The following is a 27071-nucleotide window of genomic DNA, read 5'->3' on the forward strand; positions in this document are numbered from 1 at the left end:
CCGGAATACAACTCGCTATCATGAGCAATTGGTAATACCCATCGACCAAGTCGAGCGCACTGGTACATCCCACCATATTGTTCTGAATATCATTCTTTCTAGGAATCGGCGTCTGTAACGGAATGGTGGCAGCATTGAGCTTATTGTAAGCATGAACGATACGACTCTTGCCCTTCGGCTTCCGAATACAAAACGTGGGTGTCGAATGGGAAGACTTGCTCTCACGTACCATCCTTGCGTCGTGCTTTGCACGATAAAAGGCGTCAATGACGTCGCACTGCTCCTTGAGCAGGGTTTCATTGGCGCGTTACGCAGTATTGGTTCGTAAATCTCATGACGCATTCAAGGCCCGACGACGGGTCTTTGAAGACGACGTCTTGAAATACCTTCTCTAAAGGATAATACGGATCTGAGAGTTTCTACGTGATCGATGATCTACTTTGTGCGCACGGCACCCTTTTGGTCTCCTCACGGACAGCTTCATCCAGAAGTGACGACGAGTTGATCCCCTCTTCCGGTCGTATAATGAGCACTTCGGCAAACTCGCATACCTTCAAGACACCGCCTAGCTCTTCGAGGGGCATCTCGCCAAGCTCAAGAAGACCATCCACCGCAGGAATAGCCTCGAGGGTGATGTCGCCGTCTTCCTCGCCCGCCACACCGTTGACGAGGGTGTATAGCTTTGCGCTATCGTCTACAGCAGACACATCCGGGGTCAGGATCGACGCTTAGCGTCTTGCAGCTAACATACGGCGTTGTCGCCTCTTTCTAGAGGATGTACGTCCTGGCAAGACCAGTGGGGGATACGCACTCAACGTCGTCCAGTGTCTTTGCTCTTAGCTCCATCGGAGCCTTGAAGTTATTGACAGCTTCCGACGAAGAGCTGCTATTTCCACAGTCTTTGTCCAGTGGAAAACGTGCCACTCTACGCGCATCTGAAGGACCTTGCCCAAGATGCCTCGGACCTCGTCCGACCTTGCCACTCTGGGCATTCAGCAACTGCTTCGAATGTTGAGCAGTGCTCAGTAGATTGCGTGCAACTTCAAGCACATCACTGGGGGCCCGCCCTCGATTCTTCGGACCTTGTCCAACCATTCCACGCACTGCATGCAGCGACAGCTCCGGTACTTGAGCAGTGCTAAGTGGATCACGTGCCACTCCATGTGCATCATGGGGGCCTCACCCTCGATGCCTCAGACCTCGTCCGACCATGTTACTCGTGGCATCCAGTAACTGCTTTTATACTTGAGCAGCTCTCAGTAGGTTATACGCCACTCCACGTTCAGCCTGTGAGCCATGATCGGGACTCCTGTCCGATACACCTGCGGTGTTCGACAACTCGGATAGCCCGATCTCCAGCAAGTTAACCGTCCCGGTCCGGAGCCGATGGATCTCAGCTATGCTGAGAACGAGGAAGCAGGCCCGCTCAACGAGCTGCTCGAGTGTGCATTTCCGCTGTAACAGGGTTACATGTACCCTGGTATGAAGCGGTGGGTCACATTAGATGGTTCGACCACTCGATGGTGTGGCTACACCTTAACAAGAAATCACTACTTGGCTGGACTGTCAGTAGTTATTTGATCTATTCAATTTGATCAGAATAACATTTAAATTTAGATATAGGCGGTTTTGCCGCAGACGAACTACAATTTACATTTTGAACGGAAGATTTTATTTGCCTTGGGTTAAGGTTGTGATTACTCATGGAGGAAGCGGATTGCGATCCGCTACACTTGTACTAGTTCTAGTATAGAACGAAGGGCACCGACCTTAGCTAAGCTTCCAATAAGCAAAAAGGCTAATACAGCACCACATTTACTGCTACTTCAAAAAAGACGGGTGCACACGGAAGGCTTTGATTTTGCCCACGCCAGTGCGGATGTCCTCCGTAAAGAAGCTTATTGTGACCGCCTCGGGGTGAGGATCGGCTACCGTCCCGGCAATGAAAGTATGCAACTCTTGAAAAAAATTCATTAACTTCTTCTTGCCCTGTCGAGCGGCAAGGAAAATGTATCGCACGCGATATTCCTGGCCAGGCGGCAAAAACATAAAAAAAGGCGCAGCTTCAGCTCCGTCCAGGAGGGAAACGCTGCTTTGACCGAAGTGCCGTATGTCAGTGCCCACTCTCGTGCACGACTACCGAGCTTGAAGGTAGCTAGCGCCACACGCTGTGCTCGGTCTGGAGCATGGCTAACGCCATACCCATCTGGTCTGTCTCACTCAGAACAAGATATATATTTCATCCTTGCCCTCGGAGATCCTAAAGTTCACCATGAGCGGCTTGGGTCGAGAAGAATAATCCGTCGTCGTTGGTTGCGTCATGGACGCAGTCGTCACCGACAGCTTCTTCTGTAAGTCCTCTAGCAGAGCAATTTCATAGCTAAATATGCCTGTAGGTGCGCGCTGATCGCCTCAGGTCCTTACAAAGCGAAATGTTGCACGCCCTCAGGACCAAACAGAGACATCGGCTTTTTAAGCCCGTCCTGCATACCCTGGGGCAAATAGGAGAACGGCTCTACTCTCACAAAAGATCATTCGAAACGACTCAGGTTTAGATTGACTACAAGTGCTACCAAGTACAGCGCGGCTGCCGTAGCTCTTTTACTTATTGGAAGCTAAGCTAAAGTCGGTGACCTTCGTTCTATACTTAAAACTAGTACGAGTGTAGCGGATCGCAATCCGCTTACTCCAAGAGTAATCACAACCATTACCCAAGGCAAAAAATCTCTCATTCAAAATGTAAACGTATTTCTTAGTATTATTTGCGGCAAAGCCGCTTATATCTCAATCTGTAGGTTTTCTAATTAAACAGTAAACCCCAGTTAAAATACATAACTACTGGCAGTTCAGCTACGTACTGACTTCTTGTTAAGGTGTAGCTACACCATTGTGTGATTACACCGCCTGATATGATTCACCCCCTTGTATGGTCACATCATCTTGTGTGATCCACCCCTTCGTGTAATCTCGTGACAAGAGACATGATTGCAAATCCTCACACCGTTTAGAATAGGGGGAAAGGGGAAGGGCAGCGTCTTAGCGAGGCCCGACGCCGCAAATTAATGAAGAAGATTTGTTTGCCAGCCGGCAAAAAGCTTTGAATACGGAGACATGGAAGAGAATATGGTGTTTTTGACAAAATCATTAGTAATATTTTGCTGAAGCAGATTAAATTAAACTAAGCCTCGAATCGGTGCTATAATAAAGCAACCCGTTATCCAGCGAATATCGGTGGAAACGTGCGATGCAAACGCGCCGACAAATTCTTGTTCGAGTTTCCAAGCTCCTTGCTCCTGAGAGCCTGTACTTGCACATCAAATTTCTTTTTTTTCAAAACATAATACAGCCCAAGAGCTCATAAAAACACTATCTTTTTGAAAGGAAACGTCTTATATCTAGCGTTGACATCAACAACCCCGGGCCGTGAGCCTTACCTGTTTTCTGGTAGCCGCTCTCGCTAAAGTCATGCGCCATCGATCTCGACATCCTTGGGGTACAAATAGACTCAGCCTTTCTGATGCGACGTGTTTTTGCGAGAGTTCATCAATATACCTGCATGAGACACGGCGTTTTGTACCTCCCGACCAAGAGACGATAAGGGATCACGAGTTTTGGTTACTACCACAGATGGTCTTGTTTGGTACATCTTTCATGGTATCGCAATACCATTTGACATTTATTTTGCCAAAATGGCTTGCCGGTAGCAACTTTTTCGGATCGAAATCCGCGCTTTACAGCAAAGACCTTTTAGAAAGCTGGCACCAGATTTAACATGTCCACCCCAATCCACCAGCAGCTTATCACAGGAAAGTTGCGCTAACTGCGTGGTGGACAATATGCAATGATGCAGTTGCCTGGGGGTGACCGCAGTACTGGGCAAATGCTCCGAAATTCCTTCGAGCAACGCAGTACCCGTCTCGGTAGACTTCAATTCCTAAGCACAAGTGTTTATCTCACCCTCGTGTCTTGTTAGCACCACTGCGAAGCTACGCGAAGGCTGTTGAAAAAAAGACTGCCGTATGCTGGACTCGTACGGTATCATCCCGGCTACACTCTGTTGCAAAATTGAGGATTGCAACTCGGAAACTTCTAGCATTGTGCACTGAGAGTGTAAGAGCCCAAATGTTACGGAGATGCCAGAAGTAAACATAACGCACACATAATTGTTGTGGGTGGTAAGGGGTTACAGAGCGCTTTAAGATATACAGGTATTCGACAGTGTGCTGCTCATCGGAGTGCTTTGTGAGGGGAAGTCATGGTACGACTTTAGTAAGCCCACGTGGAAACAGGATGCGATTGAATTTTGTCTAGGGTTTAGCTATTGAGAATGTCTATTAAAATCCTATAAGGTGTGACCGCAACGTGTAGATGTAGCAACGTTAAACTTTACTGTATGGTGGCAAACCCGGCAAGGAACCGATTCTCTTGATCACAAGTATTTTCTTCCCCAGGTCAATAATACGGTTTGGTACTGCTAGCGTAGCCTCAAGACAATCATTATTATTGTGCTCACCTAAGATCCCATCCAAAAGACAATCCATTCCAGAATCGATCGCACTGCGAGGATGTCGAAAATATTTGATGCACCTCCATAACCTTGATAATTCAACTGAGCCAGCCGCCACGTCAGGTCTATCAAATAGCCACTTGATTAAAATAGATGGCGCACTTCCATGTAAAGTAGATAGCAGGCCAACGATCTCATCAGGACTGTAATTTGTCTATGTATGTTCTATTTTACGAGACGAGACATGATTCCACAGCGCAATGCACTACCTACTAAAGGCGCCGATTTCGTTTTTAGTCTGAATCTTGACTTATGACTGCACCAGTAAGTAAACAGGGCTGTTGGAAACAAGAACAGGAGGCGACGAGCGTATACCCTCGATGTCGCGCCTGTACTTAGTAAAAGCAAGCATTAAGTGATGCTCCGATTGCTACCCTGAAACTAGCTTGTAAATACGTCAGACGATTAAAGCTGTTGTTTTTCGATTTCGGGCTCACAAACACCACTCAGTCACATTCGGTAAAATTAGAGCAGATGCGCAAGCCAAACGTCATCCTTGATATATGCACATAACACGATTAAAATAAAGCTTGTCGGCCGTATGAATGAATATCCTTAGAATTTATCGGGACATCATTTATTAAACAATATTGTAACAAAAAGAGGTCAAATTAAACTGGCGAATAAGACCGAGATCAAACAATTTTTGCTGTTTGACTTTGACTTGATTCTAATTCTGGCAAACTTTCAACTTCTCTATGCGAGGTATGCACAACGTGTTGCAGTCAAAGCCGAAGCTGACTTGTCAAAACACTTATAATTTACAGATTTGTTACAATAGAGTGAGCAATCTCTCGTTTGGAGTAGATTTGCAACGATGTTGTCGTGCATTTGCCAGGAGAAGATTTTACTTTATAGAGTCCACAATATCAGATGCACAGAGGTTGAGGCAGAATCGGGAGCCGTTACTAGGTGTCATGTTCGCTCGAGTATTTTGAGTATTTTAGTTCTTAGACTAATACCAAATATCCTACGTATACTACGAAATCTTCTTTTTTTATCTTCTGCATGTAAAACTGCTCAATAGTGCTCTAAATGATGTCGTAGTATTTAGGATATTTATATATATTGGTCTAATTTGGCAAGTTAATTGTACAGCATTCACCGCAAAAAAGGTTTCACGAGCCCTTTGAAAAGGTGCAAAGTGTTCCAAAGTCGCCTACTTTATGCGCGAGTCTGGTACGTGCTAACACACCAAAAGTCTACATCCTCTTGAAGCCAACGTCGGTTCTTTGCACATCAGATTCCGGATAATATTGAGATTACAAATCAATTTGTCTATAAATGCTTCCCATTCAAGCACATATCCTATGCGATAAGACAGGATAATAAGTCCAGCCATTGAGGGCTCATTTTCTCCCCTTTTGAAGTCCAAGTCGGACGCGAGACAGGTCTTCTCGCACTTGCTCTCCTTGAATACTTTCCATTACTTAGCGTCATCACAACCTTGTCAAGACATATTTGAGCCGATGATTAGCACGTCTATGCCGGCAGCAGCTTCGCCATCTCCTGTTTCTCAAGATAACCACGACCTGTGGGAGACGGCCAATATCAACTCCTCTGCTGATACAAGTACAAATAGTGTTCAGATTTCAGAATTATTATCCACTGCTTCCAGAACAAATGACGTTGAAGATGCCACACTTGCTATGCAGGGCCTTCGGATCTTGCAGCCACCACCTGCTGCTGACAATGGCGGCAACTATGCACAGCAGTTGAATGCCAGTGCGCCTGTTGGGACTGCTACAGCTAGCGCTCACGGGCCATTAGACCCTGTCCTTGTGGCAGGATTGGAGAATGCACGTGAGAGGATGACACTTTTGCAGTTCGAGGACCAGATTGTGCGTTTTCTCAGAAACCCAAAAGAGCCGCACCTCAACTTTCCTCCGCTGTCTTCGTACCATCGACTCATTGTTCATCGCCTGGCACAGCGCTGTGGATTAGAGCATCAAACAGCAGATTACAATCCATACGATAACAGCTCAGCACGCGTAGTGACGTTATTTAAAACTCCACAGTCGGCTGTGCCGCTGGTGCTGTTAATCGACCTGTCATCTGATCGACAAGCACCGACATCCACACCAGCTTCTGCACCAAGGATAATGATGCGGAAATGTAGTGCTCCACGTCCGGGTGTCAATGGCGGACGAGGTAATAGCGCGGACAAAGCCACACCTTCATTACAGGACCGTGAGCGAGCGTACGCCGAAGCACGGGCAAGAATATTTGGAGAGGAAGATAACAGTACAGCAGCAGAAATAGTGATTTTACCATCTCCGACGATATCGTTAGTGCAAGATGACAGCAAAAACGATGATGGCCTTGGTAATGCTGGACCTAGGCATGGATGCCGACAGGCTGTCGGACCTGATGGCAGTAAAGGATTTGGTCGTGGTAAAGAAACTATATATTCATCTGGAAACACGACTGGTTCGCGTCCTCGATCACCGAAGGCACGACCCGGAGGTAACGATAGCACCGTTCACTCGCGCTCATCTATTCCGAGCGCTCCAAATGCAGCAAATTGGAAGGAGAGTAAGGTTTTATGGCGAAATCGCGAACAGGAAATGAATGATCCAGATTTTACGCGCAATCATGACGCATTTCGCCCTCGGTCCAGTGGCGGAGCATCGAGTGGAAGTGGCAGTGGTGGCGAATCGCCACACTATGGCTATCGCGTAGGTGGCGGCATGGTTCGTTATGGTCTCGGGGACCAGTCACAGCAGTATGATCGATCTTTTGGCTATCAACATCAACAGAATGCTTCATCTCCACAGCCAACCGTCCGTATGGGATCCGGACGCGGCCATTATTATATTGGCGGACCTGAATTTAGTAATAGAGTAGACATGAATCAATACCAGAGGGCCTCGCACCACCCACAACAGCAAAATCACCCACACCAGGCCAACCCGCCTCTGTGCATGCTCATGGGGCGCGGTGGGTATGGGTTTCCATCACCAAATGGACATACCTCGGTTCAGCAAGGAAACTGGTTGCCGCCGCATGCCAATTCTCGAGTGGTAGGCAGCGGTAGTAGTGGATTCATTGACGATGATTTTCCACCACTTGGCAAATAGCGCATTTCAATCAATCAATTTTAAAACTACCTTACTAAGCAATCAGATGTCTGATGCTTGTGATTTTGACGATAAAAGAATGCGTGGTGAACCAGCAATATACTGCAGTAGTAGCATCGACTGTCTGTTGCATGCCAATAAATATCTAGTTTGCTGCGTCGTGTTCTAGCTAGGTTGGGTCCAAAGTGGTTTTGTAGAGTCACGACATCGTAATTCAGCGCTGCTTAACGTGACCAGAGGTGTCCCACTCCCTATAAGGCGTAATGCTATTCAAACGCAGCATCAAATTGATTAGCAATCAGTAATGTTAGCTATGCAAAATTTGCCGAAATACGCGCCTTGTCTTCGCTGTAATTTTCTTTCGCGAAGCTTTTTTTTTCGCGCAAGCTCCTGTCATAAACAAAACAACTCAATCAGCGTCAAAATTGCATGGCCAACTGTATAGTTCCTTTAACCTTTTTTGATTGCAGCATTGCAAAATACTCCTTTATGACAATGTCCTCCTTCTCTTGATCACAAGAAAGCCATGGTGGCGTCCTTAGCAGCACGACAATAAATAATTGGTGCAGCTTAATTTGATGGTAAGGCTTGTCTTACCTATCCATGATTTTGCGTAACTTTTTTTTTGATTCATTCACCTGCTTGATGCAACAGCATAGTTGACGCTGCAGTGAGCGCAATTTCTGCGAAATTTCATCGCTTTTTGAGATGTAGGCATTGACATCAGCAAGATCACTCGAGCTTCCTTGCAGTAAGTTGACTTCACAGAGAGCATTCATAAGACCTTTGGATTTCCACGAGTCTTCAATTGTGGGTAATGTCGGGGCCATGTCTAAATTCGTTGTTTTTAAGCCATCGTTTTCATGAACATGATTTAAGCTTTTTTCCACTGGAATCAACGAGTGCGAGTCGAATGTGCACAACGAAGCGATAAGTCTCTACTGACATTAGTAAGCATTATAACTTCAAACACTTAAATGAATTTGCAAACCCTTGTATGATATCATTAAGCGTACCTCTTTGAAAAAGTCGTCAGCATTTACCAAGTCTTTTTCTTTTAGATTATCACCAGAACGCTCCAACACATGACCCGAATTCGCTGCGACGTGTTCTTCATCAAATAATAGATCCGGATCTGTGAAACACGTTTTGTCAGACGGAACATACAGACGGGCAGAAGCGTCTTACCTTCCAGCGTCAAAAATTGCTCCATGTCCTCCAATGTAATCGTTCTAAAGAACGAGTAAGCATACAAATACTTCCATAGTCCGATTGTTGTACACGGTGTGTCTGTAACAATTTTACATTGTTGTAAACAGAATAACACATCAAATTCGCGAAACCACCGACCCGAAACTATATCCTCTTCCACCAGCGCAGGCGTTAGGTGCTCTAATTCGCTCGAAAATATTCCATTAACCGCTCCTGGTACTGTCATTTCATTACCAGTAGACCAGTATCGCCGTCCATTGGCAAGCGGCGCTAGAGCATCGGATGTTTCTTCTACAAACGTGACCATGTGAGGTGGGAACATATCGGTACTGCTACCGTCAATATAATTCGTGATGGCTAGCAGTTGGCTGTCCAGTTGAGCTAACTGCTTGTCCATGTACGCACGTCCACGCTGCAGCCATCACGATCATCCACGTCACATCATTATATATTTCTACATCGCATTTTAAAAAAAAACACATATTTGAATACCACACCTTAAGTTCCTGTACAACCTTGATGAGCGTGCTTTTGTTACTAGTGATCAATCCGTCGCTAGAGCAGCAGGCCTGTTTTGTGGACGGAAATTTCTCATGCTGCAGCCATGGAACATTTAGACGCGCGATTTCTTGCCGCATGAATGAATCTTGGCTCATTGCGCTCTCCAAATTGTGTGTGTAATGTTAAACCAGCACAGCACCAAGGCAGGTCCCGCCGTGTCACCGTGTGCGCATACACGGCGATACTGCCGTTTTTGTAGTCTAAGTGTACAGTAAGTTTCTCTACTAAGTGCGTTTTGTAATTGTGTGATTTACATTCGTATTATGATAACAAATAATGCCATCTCTGATGATTGGACACACGCTCCGAGTACCGTGGAGAGTCCTATAAAGAGAAAAATACTCTCCATCTTTTTCAAACTATCTCAGAATGGCGCGCGGGAAGGCCGATCGAGCTTTAACAGTCGGCAAAAAACTTGAAATAATCGACGAAGTAGACCGCACGGGACTTCTGACCGCCACAGCACAAAAATATGGCGTTAAAAGTGGTCAAATTCGCGACTGGAAGAAAAACATTGATCGTCTACGCGCTACAGACCCGTCTCGCCTTGTGTGCGCAAGCACCATCCAACGGGGTCACTTAGTATTTAACGAGTCGTACGCACAGTACTGGGTGGGGTACAACAAATTTTGCAGCAACAATACCAATTATGACGTCCTCAAGAACGCGTTGCGAGTCACGCACAAGGATGTGTTGTGTGAAGGCATCAGTAAGTCATTGCTTGTCGATATTATTTACGATTGTGTTGTTGCTGAAATTATTATTTTGAAGGTGGATTTAACTTCCCTGCAACAGTAGATCCGGGTACCACGCATACTTTGTTAAGCCCCAACAACAGTACGTCATCAGAACTCGTTCTACTTGAAAATGAAGCTCACTCATGGCTTTTCAATCTCCTATTGCTCCTGTTAAGATAATTTTTATACGACTGAGGATGTAAGAAATCTGTACATTAAGGATATGACGACATTGCGAGAACAGCTGTGCGAGTTTTTCGGCCAGAAGCCATTTCTTACCAAGTACATGTACTTTGTCACAAAATTGGACTTCATTAAGCCTGAATTAAATGTAGATAACGACAAAAAAGAGGCTCCCAAGTCGATTGAAATTCAAGACGTCATCTCTTTTTATGTCGCGATATGTGGTAACGGGTCCGTTATGGTTCCAATGTCAGTTTTTCCGCCGGTGGAAGAGTTTCACTGGGAACGCAAGAAAAGTGTCAAATTGCGTCATGCTCACAGCCTACATCGGTCAAAGTTGAACGATCCGAGCGATGCTGTACAGTTCTTCTCGGTGGTACGTATTGGCGCGAATTAGCGCATTTATGCAATTGATTTGGATTGCTGGTATTTGGTGTAATATTGTGCAGACGTGGAAGAAATTTTACGAGGAAGAAGCCAAATACAGTGACAAATACACATTTCTGCTCGACTACTCGATTGAGGAATTCCGAGCGCCAGATTTTTTGAATGGATTAAAGCAACTTGAGGGTTACACCAAATACTGGACGACGATGTATACTGTTCGCAACCCGCTACGCCTCTCTCGTTTTGAAGATACGCTGATGACATTCGTTTCCGAAGAGTGGCGCACAATTCTTCAAATGAAAAAGTCAAGCCAACCCAATGATTACCGCAAGTGTGTTGCTTTTTGGTTCTACTCTGCCTGGGAGTTTTTTGCAGGAGATAATGCTCGGGCAGCTTTCAGAAGTTGCAACATGTATCTTGAAGACAAGTCAACGTGGGGGGGCGAGGAGAACGAAGAGATCTAAGTGAGTACTGTGACCCTTAATTTAAGTTGTTTGTAATGTCGTGGCTCTATCGCTCGTTGGGCCTAATGTACTTGATGCTTTACTCACTCTAGGTCTGCTTGTGTTGTTAGTTCCATGAATTCTTTCCTCTCGAGTCTCATCTTTATTTTGTGCAATAATTTTATTAGCCATGTCGTTGTCAGACCTGAATACTCATTCTTTAGTGGTTGTAGCTTGAGCTGCCTCTAAGTTTAGATCATGACTATCTCCGTCGTCTAAAGGTGGGAAGTACTCTGACAGACGCTGTGCAGCCCATTGTGACTTGACATCTGTGCGTTTTTTCTGAGTGATTGATATGTAGTCAATGTTTTCGTAGGCTACTTTGCCATACTGTACCGAGCATGAACGGTCCAGACTATTGAGTTCTGATGTACTCGTATTGGCTTCTACTTCTACAATAAGTTTCTGACCCAAGTATATCTTGGTTGAATCTGAAATGGAGTTCCAATGAAGAAGCCTCTGAACGCTTGTGCGATATAGCAAAGACAACGAGCGCAACGTTTCACCAGCTCCTAGAATATGGTATTTCCTTCGGCCAGCTTTTATGCTATCTCGCGTTTGCCAGTACCACAGTCTCAGCTTGGCGTCAGCCGACATGCTTATCAAGCGAGTTCTATCAAACTGGAGATCAAGCACGCTGTCTTGATGGCCTCGCATAGTTTGTAGTATGCATCCGGTTGCAAAGTCAACGACACAAATATAGCCATTGCCTGCCCCGCAAACAATGCGCGTAGCATCAAATTGAAGGCAAGTGACTGCCAAATTTTGATATATCTCACACATTCGAAGTAATTTGTTGTCTGCGTCCAAATTCCAGATCGCAATGAAGCCTGACGTGTCACCACTTACAATCTCGTTCGCTATACGTCGCACACAGGTGATAGGGACAATATGTCCGTTCAAGCTTCCATCACTGCGACGTTCGGCCTCGAGACATGCAAGCGGTCTGACTTTACGACGTGTGGTGGATGATGAACATATGTCGAGCTGCCAAACTTTAATCTTTTTATCAGCACCTCCAGTTGTCAGTGCTGAGGTAGCGCTTTGTATGGACAGTGCAGTCACAGTGCGGTCATGAGCAGCGATTATGTGAGTGATTATTGCAAAGGACTCAACATCTAACACAAAGACACTACAGTCGGAAAGTCCACACGCGATCCACTGTGCATCCGCAACTACACTAGTGACCGCTGCATCAAAGTTTGTAAGCCTTCGAGTCAACAAACACGAATAACCAATTGTCTCATTTTTGATCTCCCACACACCCAGTGAAGCATCTGCTGAGCCAGTATAAACTCGACTACCGATGTAATACACGCAAAGAATTGGAGCTTGATGGCCAATTGGATCGCCAAGATGCTTTTCGTGCAAATCACCAACAGCCTGCTCCAAACAGGCGCCAGAGAGTATGTCATATAAAAGACCACTAGCTCCAGCACAAGCAAAACATGTTGATATTCCGTGGCTTGCAGTGCCTATAACGTTTCCCAATCCTTCATTTGTTGCATTGAAGCTAAAACACCGTATCTTCTCATCCGGCAAACATTTGCGCATGAGCGCACCCGTCTCCACTGCTAACTCCACTTCCAGCTCTTCAATTTCCTCTTCAGCGTTACGAATGCGAATTTTAGCATTATTTACTTCTTTGTCTATTCGCTCTTGGCCAGCTTGAATACAGCCTGATAATTTCGCTAGCTTTTTTCTAAAGTCGTCGAGCTCATATCGAGCGACCGAGCCAATGAGAATCGTTGAGTCAACCCAAGAGGAGTCACTTTCCAGTGCTTGCGTAAGCTCTTCTTCGCCTTTTACCAACAGTAATTTTTTGTTCGACAATAACTCTACTAGATTTGACACAAATGTCTTTTCTTTGAAGACATCCAACTTGCGCTGAGTTCGTTGTCTTCTTAATTGGGGTACCGTGGCAGAAACTCGCTCAAGAGTAACCAGGCAAGAGCCTTCAGCACCTGGCCCAATTAATCTTTGAGTTAACTCTTCGATCTTTTGACCGGCAGATGAAAGTTTATTCGAAAGCACAGATTCAATTTCGTCTGCATGGCATTTGTTGAGATTAATCAGTTCCGAATTTCCCAGCTGTTCGTATATATGTTGCAAACCACGATAACATGATAACTGTCCTTGGGGGTCCCCCAAAGTCTTAAACAACGGCAAAGCACGCTCATAGCTCTCAATGCTCATATCAAGCAAATGTAGCACATACTGTGTGTCGGCTACACGGAGCAGTGTTAATCCTTCTTTGTACAAAAGCCCTTCCCTATTTGCCATGATCGCTGCACAATTGAATATTGTCAGTGCTCGGTCGTGCTTGTTGAGGCAAAACGCGGCTTCTCCAAGTTTAATTTGAACTTCAATTTGCTGCGCTCTACTCATTTTCTGCATCCAACAATCATTATTTAGTGTAGACCTGTATAGAAAGAAAGCTCTTTCATAATTTTGTATAATCATGCTTGCATCACCCTCCGTCAAAATGCCATGATACTCCTGCTTCATATCTTGCGACTGGTCTTGATCAGGTAAAGAAAACTTCTCAGTTCCTGATGCTATTTTTTGCTCAGTCGTCCACCGTAAATCCTGTAGAGAGCCTTCGGCAAACCGGAGTTGAAAAAGCAATTTGTGAGCGTTAAACACAATATCATTGCGGCCCAGTGCTGCATTTCGTAGACCAATCCCCCCAATCCCGTAGACATGGTCGGCATCAGCATTTGTGCAAGCCAGTAATTTCGTGACTTCTTTCCATCGCTGGACAGCACAATGAAGTCGATACCTGATGAGATCGTGAAAAGCAACGCAAACCTTTTTCCTCTTATCAATCGCCTCGAACCGGTTAGCAACAATAGATGCAAATGCTCGAGAAAGCGTGCTACTTCGGATTTTCGCCATTATCGCTGTTGTTTTGTCTGCCTTCATCGTAGTTTCGGGGCAAATCTCGAATTTTTGAAGAGCTTCTTGTCTGTCAACCAACTTTCGAAGCAGTGTTTCGCGACGGTAGATGTCAGAACGTAAATAATTTCCCACTTGTACTATCTCAGTTTTTGTATCCAAAATGTATAATTGGTCGATCTCAATTTCGTCCTCCAAAGCTGCGATCAGATCTTTCGTGAAAAACCGTTGAAGTCCGGTTTCGAATACATCTGAGTCCATTTGCGGCCCCTTAAACATTCGTGCACGTTCCAGCTCAACTTGCTTATCGTAAATACTCGTTTCTGCAGCCCGAATGAGTCCTACTAACTCAATTTGTCGATCCTTGCACCATTGAATATTGTACTCAGCTTTATTTATATCACTCCTAAGCGCTGATATTCGAAAGTCAAATTGCCGTCGACGTTCAGACACATTTTGGCAATCGGAACGATCACCGGAATATTTTTCACCACTAGCTTGCATAGTGGGTTGGAATTTTGAAGCCGATTCGTTCATGTCTGTAGTGCACATGTGAGAGGGAAATTGGCTTAATATTCCGTGAACCTCTGACTTCATTTCTGGGTGCATGGAGAGGATTAATTTAGACAACTGCTTGACATAGTAAAATTTTTCGTATCGCTGCGTGAAGCCGCTTAAAATATGCGAGTCTATGGTGTGCGAATGAGTAAAAATTGCAGCCTTCAGCTCGTCAAAAAGATCAACATCACTGTCCAAAGCTATAGCATCACCCAAAAATATCAGAGGATACGATTTTTCAAAATCTTTGTATACGTCTACCTTTTGTGAAGATGGATTTAATGGGATCACAGAGGTTGCTTTGTAGACCACTGGTATTGATTGCTCGAACCTGAAAATTAAGATGATTGACTCCACTCAATAAATTTGTCAATGTTAGAGTTGGTCGTGTCGAGTTCGTCCTTATACTACGTATAATGTAATCAGTTTTTGACGCATGGCCAATATTTGAGCATTCACCCTCTTTTTTTTTCAGAACAGCTTCAAGGTAGACAACTTCGTAATTCTGAATCGGTTCTCCGCCGTCATCAAAAGGCTCCATCCAATTGAGGGTAATACTTGTTGTCGTAACCCTTTCGACGCAAAAGAATAATGGAATTGTTGGAGAAACAGCTGGCATGGTTCGAATGATATCTACTTTATTGCTTGACTCGCTCATGCCAGCGACAGTGATTGAACGGAGAGCAAACTCGCCGTACTCCTGATTCGCAGACAAACACGTCAGAAAAAAACGTTTTATAGGAAGAGGACTTGTTAAACACCATTGCGATAGTCGCAAAGGCGGCTGGGGGTCTATACATTTTTGTGCCACATTCTGAATCGTCTTGGTGTGAACAATTGAGTAGCTCAATTCGTAATCAAAAATTGTATGTAAACCGGTGAATATTGGTAAGTCCCATCTGATTGTCACTGCATTGTGCATGATTTCCGTTCGACTAATGCGGACATTACGCGGTGCTTGAGGTACAAATTTCGTAAGGGTGGGTAGTTGGGGAGAAGCTGCCTCAATCATTGGAAATACACGAGACTTTCCATTTTGTAACTCTACGCTGCCTGCAGTAAGGCTTGCTCCAGTCATTGTCTGTGCCTCGAACAGCGATATCTCGACGCAATTTCTCTCGTGCTCTTTCAGAATACTTGAAAGATAGTGGCGCCCACAACGCCGACACGGTTTCACATCCAGTTGTTGCATCCTGATGTTATCACAAATCTCGAGCTGTGTATTAGAAAACTTCTTTTCATTTGATGACTCGCACAGCATCCTAGATAATCTCGACACTCGTCGTTCTAGTTCTTCAAGCTCTTCTGTTTTCTGTCGAATTTGTAACTGAGAATTTCGAATGCCTCTGCGCAACTGCCTGCAAACATTGACAATCTTTTTATAAGAATAATTTGGGAGTGTTTAGGAGTGTATAATCTTTTGTCACCCAACGCTGTCCTCCATAGCAAACTGCCGACCGCAATAGTTTACTGTTCGACTGTGATATGACTGTGCATCAATCAGATCCATTTGGATCTCGTGAGCCTCGTGCTTTGCACTTAATAGTCGTGGGAGACTTAGCGCTTGCATGGAAGTGCATAGAAGGTTTGAGCCAATAAGACGACGATTGGCAGCGCGTTGCTGTAGCTTGCGCGCATGGCCCTTCGTACCATCATCAGTCACGGACAGACTTTCTCTCTCCGCGGATGCGCGCATGATGCAAAGTACAGAACTTCAACCTGAATGACAATCACTCATTATTAATTGAGAACCTGTTTACCAAAAATACATATATCTTGTGTCTTCTGCTTATGTAACGGGCCAGCGTTAAGATGAGATGAAGCGTGACAGAACGGTGTGCGGTATATTTAGCGGGCTTCTTGAGTGAATTTGAGGCGTCAATATAAAGAGCATGACGGATGTCAAGAGAAGTTTATTAGGCATAAACGTCGAGATGGCATCAATGAATCAATATGCTGACTTTGAAGTAACTTGTGATGGCACTGAAGTGCCTTTGACGCTAGTCGCAGAAACTCGTTATGAAGCGGCGTTGCGAAGCGGCATCAAACGCATTTTAAATGAGACTACAGAGGGTGACGAAGATCTGGTATGCATTAGGGAAATTTGTCTCGAGACTTTATCTAGAATGGATCGATTAACAGCTGCGAAGCGTATGGCTCACCGCCAAATTTGTAAGAACTGTACACTGGACATTGTCGATAACGATGCGGAAGTTATCAACGAGAAAAGCGGAACAACTTCTGTCTTTACGAAGAGTCCGCAAGAATATCCGAGGGTGGCAAACAAACCGCCACAAACAAGCTACAATAGGTGTGTTCTTTACGGGCTTGCTTTGCTGTTGCAACTGTATATTAAGTAATTTTATACAGTCCTCCCACAGGCGAGTCACCACGATGGAAAGTTATTGACGGGAACGAAGATCCTCTTATGGACTTAATTGTGATGTTTAGAGGTGACTCGCTTCCCGAAGGTTTTACAAAGGTATGCCGAACTATTGCAATTTCATATGAGCATTACACTAAAAGATTTTGCAGCTGGGCCAATCGACAAGTGGCCAGCGAGCAGATCTGAATAAGGGTTCGAGAGGGCCTCCGATCTACCTGTGCCAGAGCAAGGATTTATCATCGGGTAAAGCTCCCATCAGCGATATAACTGTAATCTTCCCTGAACGGGGCGAATTTATTCCAAATGATTATGAAGTCATTCGGAGGCGTGGTGTTCCGGCAAATGTGAATATGGTACGAGCTATTGCGCGCTTGATAGTCGCAAACCTTACGTTTTGAAAATTTACGTCTGATTAGGGAACACAAGGAGAGAAGATTTACCTTTGTTTTAAGCGCTCTGCCGAATCTGCAATAACTGATCTGGTGGTGATGTTTCCGCGGAAAAATGATACACTTCCTTACGGGTATGAAGTAGCAGGTAATAAAGTTAGCTGACACAAGGCTGATACAGTTTGACTTTCAACAGATACATGAAAGTGGACAGATCGACATTTGGACACGTTGCTGATCTAAACATGAATTCGGGAGGGACAGAAGTATTTCTCGGATACAAAAAGAAGGTATGTGTATATTTGCTTGGCAGCGTATTATTTGGTTACACAGCCCTGGTTATATTCTTCTGCGTAGGTGGCTAATCTCAGGGCAATTCACAAAAAATGGCTATATGCAACTGTCACTGCTTCACAAGCACACACTCCAGTTCGTCTTAAGTTGCAGACTCCATCCACACCCGGCAAATTAAAGCAGTTGAGATCTGCATTTTTTCTTAAAGCAGCGGAAGTACGAGAAGAGGAGCTATCGACCGCTTCAAGCTCTTTATTGCCATTGGCTGCACCATCCACCTCACCATTACAAAGTCGTAAGTTTTACTTGTCACAAATTTGCCAACAGATTTCGTTTCTTATTTGATGCGTAAATACACATTGAAGCAAGACATAGTGACTGGAACGAAACAATCGAGTACTACATGTTCCCACTGTTGCTGGCTTGCTACACCCGTCAAGGAAGTGTTGCCGAAGCTGCTGTGATCGGTCTTACTCATTGTCTTGACGAAGGTGTGTTTTCATGTCCTGGATCGGAGCTGTGCGGACTGGAGGTTGTGATCAATGCAGTCAGTTCAGTGTGTTATCAAGGCATCAGAGATCGATTTGAGTCTACGTTATGCTTTTTTCGAAAGGTATTGATTCATGACGTTAGGTGTAAATTTCTTTGGTTAAATTTTTGTAATCCAGGCTGCTCAAAAATTTACGGAAGGATATCCTCCTTTAGTGCTTCACACACTGCTAGAGGCGTTCACATTTATCGGATACTACGACGCATCTCTCGCCAAATGTGATGAAGATGGGCTGATCTCGAAAATTATGAGCGCTTACGAAGACACTTTAGTTTCTTCGGACAACAAGAAGAAGCAATTGGGACCCGATCAACCGTCCAATATACTAGCCTATGAGCTAGTCGCGGAACTCATTGATGAGATCAGTACTGGCGCTGAACTCGCGACCATGCTTAACACAATGCTTGGAGTTTCGAAGGTAAAGAGCTCGCTATTTATGTACTTTATTGCACTGACCTTGTCTGCGCAGAGTCATTCATCAATCGAGTCTGTTTCGTTTTGCAGAGACATTACATCTGCGATAAATCATTTTGTCAAACATGTGGTAAGCGTCATGGCGCATTTTCTTGTTAAGCGAGCTTATTACATCAATTCACAAAAAATTTGGTAGGCCGAGAGGAATGTCGTGCAGCTGGTTGTGACGTATAGCAAAGCTGTAAATCGAAAAGTGGTGAGTCTTGGTGACTTGGCAACCGAGAGTGACCAAGGCACAAGTGTGAGCTCTCTTCGCGCATTAAATCAGATACTTCTGACGGCTGGACCACTAGCTCGACAGCAGCAAGTATTCGGTCAAGTGGTTCGGAGGGCTGTGCTATTGACTATAAACGCTGCTGTGCTAACATGGGTACCGGAAGTCTTTCGGGCCAATCTCATGCTAGTGTCAACGTTGTGGAACCATTATCGACGATATCTCAAAGTAGAGTTTGCACTTCTATTTGAACACGTATTTCTTAGGATTCTCCGGGCCACTGCGCCTTGCACGAGGACGCACCAGTTGGAAATAATGCACGAAATGACAACTTGGTTGCAGCTTCCACACAACGTTGTGGAAATCTTTTTGAATTTTGATTTGGACAGATTTCAGCAATGGAAAATCTTTGAGCATTTGTGCTCAACGTTAGGCTCTATTGGAGAGGGCAGTATTGGTCACATTATAAATGAAGAGAGAGACGATTTGGCTCTGGAACTTCAGAATAAAGCAATTGATGCTATCTTGGCTATGGCTCGGAGTGTCATGGATGCTAGCGGTCACGCCCATCTCATCAGCTGTGACCGGCGTACGCGTAGGTTGTCCATGTACACCGGAGGCTGGGAGCAAGATGACTCGAGTGACGATGTTTCTCCGAGAAAAGAGTCCCTTATGTCATTTGATGGTGATACTGGCACAGCTGAAGACACACAGTCTGGGCTTTCACTGACGAAGAAACAATTTAGACAAAAGCGGTCAACAAGCCGCAACTTCGGCACTGTCTCAGTTCGGATGCGAAATGAATTGCAGATTCACAACCAACAACTTCTAAAACGTGCGATGGAAATCTCAGCATCAAAGAGTTTAAAAAAAGCACTTGAATATTTAGTGGCAATGAATTTCATAAAAGACACACCACGAAACATTACGTCCTTCTTACGTATTTACCATGACTTTTTTGATGAGACTGAGATCGGAGATTATTTAGGCGAAGGCGACGAAGACAATAAAGTACATATTCGTCTTGCATACGTTCGAGCAATTTCTTTCAAGGGTTTGACACTTGTCGAGTCTTTGCGGCATTTCTTGACGAATGGAGGCTTTCGATTGCCAGGTGAAGCTCAGAAGATTGAGCGCTTGGTTGAAGCTTTTGCACAGTGTTATTGGGACGACTCAAGTGCAGCGTTCTCCTCTACTGACACGGCAATGATCCTTGCCTATTCAATTATCATGCTGAATACAGATTTGCACAATCCGCAAGTTAAGAAGAACAAGATGTCGAAGGAGCAATTTGTCAGAAATAATCGAGGAATTGACAATGGGAAAGACCTTCCAAAACGATTTCTGGAGGGGATTTACGACGACATCGCAAACAATCCGATGCACATCAAGGGCAGTCGAATCACGTCACATGCCTCCCGAGAAAATGGTTTCTCTGTGGCAGATTTGGAAAATGAACGATTTTTTGGTGGAATCGCAAAGGCTGTTGCGCAGTCCGAAGAACTGATGAAAGATCTCTCACATACTTACAACACATTCCAGTTTGTTGGCGTCGACACGCCCATTAGTCCGGACTTGATAAAGATCTTGTTTGAACGTGTTTGGTTTTCGCTGCTCACCCTCTCAACCACGATTTTGTGTGATAGCCAGTCAGATCTGTCGGCCAGGATGCAGTGTCTTGACTTGTTGCGATATTGCATCTCAACGTGCTTGTTTTTGAATATGACAGTCGAACGCCAGGCATTTTGCGGCCTGCTGAGAAAGGTGCAGAATTCATTAGATGGTACATCGCACGACTCAACAAGTAAGGATACTTCTGAAGATACTACATACGAATGGATGCAAGCTATAGAGACTGCTGGTGCTAGCGCGGACCCATGGAAAGTTATGGGTGATGTTCATCTACTTGTCAACGATCTGAAAGAGACGATTCAAATTCGGCAAAAAGTTGAAAAGCTGGATTCGGTTATTCAACGAATTCATCGTGCTCATATGTATCTTAAAAACTCGACAACATATATTTACGAGGGCGACCTTACGAAAAAATGTCGGTCACGCAACCAGTTGTACCGCTTCTTTCTTTTTAACGATCAGCTGATGTATGCTGACAAGAGTATGACCGGAAAGTGGAGTCCGCACAACTCGTTGCGTCTTAAACTTACGCGCATTTCAAACATTCCCGAGAACAACTTGTCAAAACACGCTTTTCACATCCGAAATCCGATCAAGTCTGTCATCGTGTTTGCCGAAAGTGAGGCGTTAAAGATTGAGTGGATGCGTCGTATTGACGACGCAATTGCAGATGCATCTAAGACACTGAATCGGAGAGCATTGACACACTCGAGTGATACGTTTCGATCTTCTCATCTGGTCACATTGTCGGCAAAGAAAATGTTCTTGCGCTTAGGCTCGCCCATGTCATCGCCAACATCAGGCGAGACTAGACAGTTTAGCTTCGATAGCGAAGATGACTTGCCTGAAAATCATGCAGAAGCTGGTGTTACGTTATCGAGCTTCCCAGACTTATCCGTCGCTAAGAAAAACGAGATGATGATCGATACCGATTTTCAAATTAAAGCTTTAAATTCTGGAGTGTCAGGCAACAATAGCGCTTAATTCATAATCAGCGCACCGGTGCTTATAAGACTAAGCCGTTAAATATTTGTGTCTACGCTGAGCGCTTTTAAAGAGATAGAAATTCTAGTACTCTTGCATGAGATTATGCTTAACAATCGATTTTCAAGTAGTGATGCAAAATATGTAGAAAGCAGCCACTGACGGTGGCACGAGGGGTACTTCAAACTCTGTGCAAGCCCCTAGCTTAAAAAAGCTAAGGACTTGCACAGAAAGCCTCGATGTCAAATACAAATGGAGCTGCTCCAGCATTAAGCACTGCTTGGTCGCCAAAAGCATGAAGTGACACAGCTGCTGCGTAGTCACCAGGTAGCGCCATCACAGGTGCCATCCCAACCATCTCACCGTTGAGGGTGAAAAAAATTTGCCGATTATTGGCGTCAAGGCCACAACCAACCGTACACATATCTTTGTTTTTATAATCAGGTCGAGTCAAAACCCGACCCCACGATGGACCAAAAGCTCTCCACTCGCCGCCATACGGCTTGGTGCCATCATTGAACACAAAGTCACCGTCATTTCCGTGATAGGCGTACGAAATGCCCTTCCAGCCTACGTGCTCTCCTGAGCCAAAGCCGTATGCATTTCGAGTCGCCACGTCGGAGATGGACACGAGGCCAACGCTTCCACAGCCTTTAAGGCTCGCTTCAAAGTACATGATGCTCTTGTGCAAGGCGCGCGCGCAAGCTAGATCGGGTAACCTCTTGGTACCGCGAATTGAGTCGACGGCTCCCTTATCAAAGTTACGTAACATTGAGTTGTTAAGCACACAACAATTTCCGTTGGACAAGACGGATACAGCACCCCGCGTTGATAGCTCATAAATTGTGTCAGATCGACGGGCTGTGCACAGTTGGAGCTGGTCGCGGTAGGGCAGCGCAATGTATACTCTTGGTAACATTTCATTACGCCACGTACGACTATAAAGACCCGTGAGCAAAATCTTGGAGGTCGTGATGATGTTGTGTAAGGCCGTGCAGACCTGAGCAGTACGTTGCAGCTCGTCAAACGTGAGGAATTCGAAGCACAATTCAAGTGCAGCCAGCTCCAGTGCCTCTCCATCACGCGTGATGTGACGCTTTATACTCAGTGCAGCTAGCAGCTTTTTGACCTCAGTCGTGCTCTGTGCGCGCTGCAAATCACTCCAGCGGATGTTCACGAATTGGTTATTACGCTTGGCCACGGCAGCATAGGACTCGTATGCGAGGTAACAGTCTTTAAATTCAAGATCAGACACGTCCGAATTGTCGCCGCTCGCGTTGGAAGATGAGTTCGTGTTGCTGTAGCCGTGGCGAGGCTTTGAAGATTTCTTTGCTAACATAATGAACGAATTGAGGTGCGGTAGGCGAGACGATCTCGCTGGCACAGTTGGGGATGGCAACGAGGACAAGAGCGACATCAGCATGATTATATTGAAATGCTAAAGTTGATTTAGTGTTGCTATTGGCTTTTCGGTGCGTTTCTACAACACGAAGGCAAAGACACGTCGACTGCTCGCTTACGCTGTTGCTTGATAATGGAAGTTGGGAAGTGGGAATGTTTGTTGATATAATCTTGTATCTTCAAGTTGGTCTCTTCAACCTTGCTGATGGCTGCAGTCAAGATTAAAACTACAGTATTATACTGAAATGTCAAATACTGCTATTTCTTATCTACAGAACTTACCCAGACAACAACATAAAAAATCCGTTATGATATCTAGCTGAGGGCACGGTATTTCATTGATAAAAAGAGGTCTAATTTTTATACCTTATCTATTCTTTTAGGGTCGCGAAACCACAGCATCAAATGGATCATAATTTAATGCAAAGTATCTGCACCTGTAAGGGCAGCACAGCCAAGCCAATCTATTTGTCGACCAGATCGTACTGGGTCAGTAGCGGCACCATAGACGGCTTCCGTCCGCGGAAGGCTTCAAACACTTGTTCCGGGTGCTGCCCACCACCGCGCGCTAGGATTGTTTCACGAAACTTAAGCCCGACACGCGCTACAGCCTGAGGACCATCAGTGGCTGCCTCTTTAAATGCACCATAGGCATCACAAGACAAGATTTCTGCCCATTTATAGCTGCAAAATACGATGAATGTAAATATCATGTTGGTGTTGCAAGATACCATAACACACCTGTAGTAGCCTGCAGCGTAGCCTCCTGCAAAGATATGCGCAAATGAGCAAAGGAATCGATCATCTTTTAGCGGACTCAAAACGGTATATTCAGCTAGTAGACGTTGCTGCGCCGCAAACAGCGGCTCATGGGTGAAAGAGTAATGCGAATGCAAGTACATATCCAGCGCGCCGAGGCCCAACTGGCGTAGCATCCCTGTGGCTATCATAAAATTGCGTGAAGCTTTCAACTTCTCGAACAGGTCGTTTGGGAGCGATTCACCGGTTTTGTAGTGGCCGCTGATTGCCGCGATTGTATCTAATAGAATAAAATCGATGTTACTTTGCATGTATGAATAATGCATTGACACTGACCAGTAAACCCACCCTTATCGTAACAAAAGTTCTCCATCATTTGCGACGGGATTTCAACGGCATCCCATTCGATGCCATTGATGCCTGCGACATCGGCATACTCCATTTGCGTCAGCATATGCTGCAGGCCATGGCCAAACTCGTGAAAAAGTGTCTCTACTTCGCGGAATGTCATTAGACTAGGCGTGTCACCGACAGGTGGCGCTTGATTGCAGATAATGTAAGCTACCGGAATTCGTTTGCCCCCCTTTTCTACAGGGCCAAGAAGGCGGCTGCGGTCAACACAGGTATTCATCCAAGCGCCACCATTCTTCTCGTTCGGGCGCGAATAAGGGTCTAGATAAAATTGAGCGATCACCTCTTTGTCGCTTTCAGTACTGCGCACATTAAAAAATCGTACGTCAGCGTTCCAGACTTCAGCTTGGCCATCCGCAGCCTCAATAGTTACAGCAAACAGCCGCGACGTTAGCGAAAAAAGACCGTCAAGTACCTTAATCACATAAGCTTTTAATAATACGCGATAAAAGGATATGATCTTGCGCTGACTTACGCGCTCCAGAGGAAAATATGGCTTGACTTCTTCATCAGTAAACTGGTACTTCTCACTTTTCAGCTTTTCTGACCTGCAACACAATGATTAGATGGTATGATCACGCATTCACTAATAGTGTAGATAGCTTATTTACCAGAAACTAAGATCCCACGGAGCCAAAGTCTCCGACTGTCCGTGTTGCTTTGCGTAATTTGCAACAGTCTCTACCTCGTCGTGAGCAATTCTAACACACTTTTCGCGCAGATCGCGATGCATCTTTTCAACCGCTTCAACACTTGGTGCCATTTTTTTTGCAATACTCAATTCGGCAAACGAATTGAATCCAAGCAGCTTGGCAATTTGTTGACGAATCTCAAGCAGTTCAACAATAATTCTTTCGTTGTCGAACAAATCGCCACTGGCTCGAGTAACATACGCCCGGTAAAGTGTTTCCCGCAACGATCGCTTCGCCGAATATTTCATGAATTGCACAAATGACGGTGGATCCAAAGTCACACGCCATGGTCCATCGTTAGCCGACGCATCAACATGGCCATCGTCCTGGGCGCTTTGTGCAAACATCTCAAGTAGCGAACGAGGTAAACCCTCTATTTCATTTTTATCAGTAATAATGATGGAAAATGCCTTGGTAGCATCAAGCAGATTCGATGAGAATTTGGTACTCTAATATAATGTAATAGACATATGTCAGTATCAACATGGTCAAATAAACACTATCAGTTCTTACTTACCAATGCTGCAGCACGTAGCTTGAGCTTGTTAAACTGATTCTTGTCTTCACCGTCTAACCCGACGCCATTGAGCGTTGCACTACGAATACTTAATTCAATGATGCGCTGCTGTGGCACATTAAGCTTGCTCCATTCATTACTGGAACGCAATGTCTGATACGCATTGTAAATTGTCTTGCTCTGTGAAGCTTCGGTAAGTGTCTGAATCACCACGTGTTGCAGCTGGTCGTGTATAGTGCGCAGCTCCTCGGAGTTTCGCACGCTCATAAGGTGACCCACGATACCCCACATGCGATTCAACGCATCACTTTGAACCTCCAGAGCATCAACTACATCGTTAAAGTGCAAGCTCTTACTGGTATTGCAGAGATTTTTTTCCAGCTTGTGGATATCATGTTTGAAATCAGTGGCGGCGTTAGTGACTGCCGGCACGATTTCAGCCAGCTTCAAACGCTCAAATGGTGGCAATCGGCGCTCAAGCACGCACATTTCGAGCGAATTGGTAACCGCGGACCCGAAATTGCGCTGGAAACGCGCGGACAGGCGAGAGATTAAACTCACGCATGGACGACGATAGTGTAGCATTTCTCAAGTTCCACAATTGAAATAATTTTTACTTCGTGTAATACTGTGTATCATGCTACAGCTAACGTTAATAAAGCAAACAGCGGCTAAGAATCTAGTCTAGGCTTTTATTATTCTTCCTCGTCTTCTGCTTGATCGTCTTCCTCACCCTTCTCAGTCGAAACCAAATCTTCGTCATCGTCTTGCTCCTCTTCGCCCAATTTTGTCGAATTATCTTCATTCGTGGTTTCACTTATGCTCGTTGTATCTTCGGTCTCATCAGACTTCGGCTTTTGTGGAGCACTCGACGCCTCTTCGACTGCCTCGGTCGATGGTGCTTTCTCATTTGTTGTCGACGTGGAAGTTGCTTTCATCGTTTCCGTCGAAGAGCTTTCATCCTCTTTTTTTTCCTCATGTCCATCTTCTATTTTTTCCTTCTCCTCTAAAGCCTCTTCATCCTCCAAATCAATAGCCAGATTTTTCTCGAGCTCAGCATCTTCTTCTAACTCTTCTGCAGCTAACTCGGTAGCAATAGCATCACTGATCTCCTCGTCATTGCTGGATTCAAGACCTTCTTCGAATTCCGCTGTCGCTTCGTCTTCGGCCTCTTTTGCCTCCTTTATCTCATCCTCAACCTCATCCAGCTCATTTTCGACGTACAATTCTTCATCAAGAGATAGACGACGCCGATTGCGAGATCGCACCTCATCCTCTTCGTTATCCTCGTCTTTTTCGTCTTCTACCTTGTGTTCTTGTGCATCGTCCTCCTCATCGTCTTCCTCATCGTCCTCCTCCTCAAATTCATTTTCGTCCGTGTCTTTTTCAGAAACAGCTTTTGTAGCTTTTTCGACTGTTTTGGTTGTCGATGCGTCCTCTTGCGTCTCAACCTCCTCTACGGCATCCTTTATCTCTTTCGAAAGCTCATCCACCTGTTCTTTTTCGATTTCCTCGTCCATCTGCTCAACCATTTCATCGTTCCGTACCTCATCCCTAGCCGCAATACCAGCTTGGACACCTTTTTCAACTAATTTGTCGTCGCCAGACGCCAAACCATCCGCTATCTCATTGGCAGCTGCAGCCTCTTTCTTCTTGGCTGCCTTCAGAGCTTTCTCGTCCTG

General features: G+C 45.1%; 8 protein-coding genes across 8 annotated transcripts; 3 read left to right on the plus strand and 5 right to left on the minus strand.

Moving 5' to 3' along the window:
* Positions 1–6036: 6036 nt before the first annotated feature.
* On the plus strand, positions 6037–7647 carry PHALS_05260 (mRNA-binding protein Encore; the record flags this gene model as incomplete). The annotated part of the gene is made up of 1 exon (XM_024718959.1): positions 6037–7647. The coding sequence occupies one exon, from the start codon at positions 6037–6039 to the stop codon at positions 7645–7647; it is 1611 nt and encodes a 536-aa protein (XP_024584306.1).
* Positions 7648–7861: 214 nt separating this feature from the next.
* On the minus strand, positions 7862–9515 carry PHALS_05261 (uncharacterized protein; the record flags this gene model as incomplete). Its single annotated transcript, XM_024718960.1, has 7 exons — positions 7862–7913; positions 7982–8037; positions 8103–8184; positions 8245–8585; positions 8664–8782; positions 8836–9271; positions 9357–9515. 7 exons carry the CDS (start codon positions 9513–9515, stop codon positions 7862–7864), a joined length of 1245 nt encoding a protein of 414 aa, XP_024584307.1.
* Positions 9516–9789: 274 nt separating this feature from the next.
* Positions 9790–11191, plus strand: PHALS_05262 (conserved hypothetical protein; the record flags this gene model as incomplete). Its single annotated transcript, XM_024718961.1, has 4 exons — positions 9790–10129; positions 10192–10257; positions 10334–10716; positions 10790–11191. The coding sequence occupies 4 exons, from the start codon at positions 9790–9792 to the stop codon at positions 11189–11191; spliced, it is 1191 nt and encodes a 396-aa protein (XP_024584308.1).
* Positions 11192–11383: 192 nt separating this feature from the next.
* PHALS_05263 (Beta-TrCP (transducin repeats containing)/Slimb proteins) lies at positions 11384–16382 on the minus strand (the record flags this gene model as incomplete). The annotated part of the gene is made up of 3 exons (XM_024718962.1): positions 11384–14886; positions 14948–16044; positions 16114–16382. The coding sequence occupies 3 exons, from the start codon at positions 16380–16382 to the stop codon at positions 11384–11386; spliced, it is 4869 nt and encodes a 1622-aa protein (XP_024584309.1).
* Positions 16383–16578: 196 nt separating this feature from the next.
* PHALS_05264 (brefeldin a-inhibited guanine nucleotide-exchange) lies at positions 16579–21609 on the plus strand (the record flags this gene model as incomplete). Its single annotated transcript, XM_024718963.1, has 11 exons — positions 16579–16773; positions 16837–16997; positions 17057–17168; positions 17222–17425; positions 17489–17595; positions 17658–17751; positions 17819–18050; positions 18121–18368; positions 18424–18723; positions 18775–18849; positions 18916–21609. 11 exons carry the CDS (start codon positions 16579–16581, stop codon positions 21607–21609), a joined length of 4422 nt encoding a protein of 1473 aa, XP_024584310.1.
* Positions 21610–21823: 214 nt separating this feature from the next.
* PHALS_05265 (SPRY domain-containing proteins) lies at positions 21824–22948 on the minus strand (the record flags this gene model as incomplete). Its single annotated transcript, XM_024718964.1, has 1 exon — positions 21824–22948. One exon carries the CDS (start codon positions 22946–22948, stop codon positions 21824–21826), a length of 1125 nt encoding a protein of 374 aa, XP_024584311.1.
* Positions 22949–23474: 526 nt separating this feature from the next.
* Positions 23475–24280, minus strand: PHALS_05266 (oligopeptidase a; the record flags this gene model as incomplete). Its single annotated transcript, XM_024718965.1, has 3 exons — positions 23475–23694; positions 23752–24049; positions 24118–24280. 3 exons carry the CDS (start codon positions 24278–24280, stop codon positions 23475–23477), a joined length of 681 nt encoding a protein of 226 aa, XP_024584312.1.
* A 116-nt stretch (positions 24281–24396) lies between these two features.
* On the minus strand, positions 24397–25878 carry PHALS_05267 (oligopeptidase a; the record flags this gene model as incomplete). The annotated part of the gene is made up of 5 exons (XM_024718966.1): positions 24397–24441; positions 24506–24595; positions 24656–24728; positions 24792–25321; positions 25390–25878. 5 exons carry the CDS (start codon positions 25876–25878, stop codon positions 24397–24399), a joined length of 1227 nt encoding a protein of 408 aa, XP_024584313.1.
* Positions 25879–27071: the final 1193 nt, after the last annotated feature.

This window comes from Plasmopara halstedii, assembly GCF_900000015.1.
Source record: "Plasmopara halstedii genome assembly, contig: Scaffold_2881, whole genome shotgun sequence".
Classification (NCBI taxonomy): Eukaryota; Oomycota; class Peronosporomycetes; order Peronosporales; family Peronosporaceae; genus Plasmopara; species Plasmopara halstedii.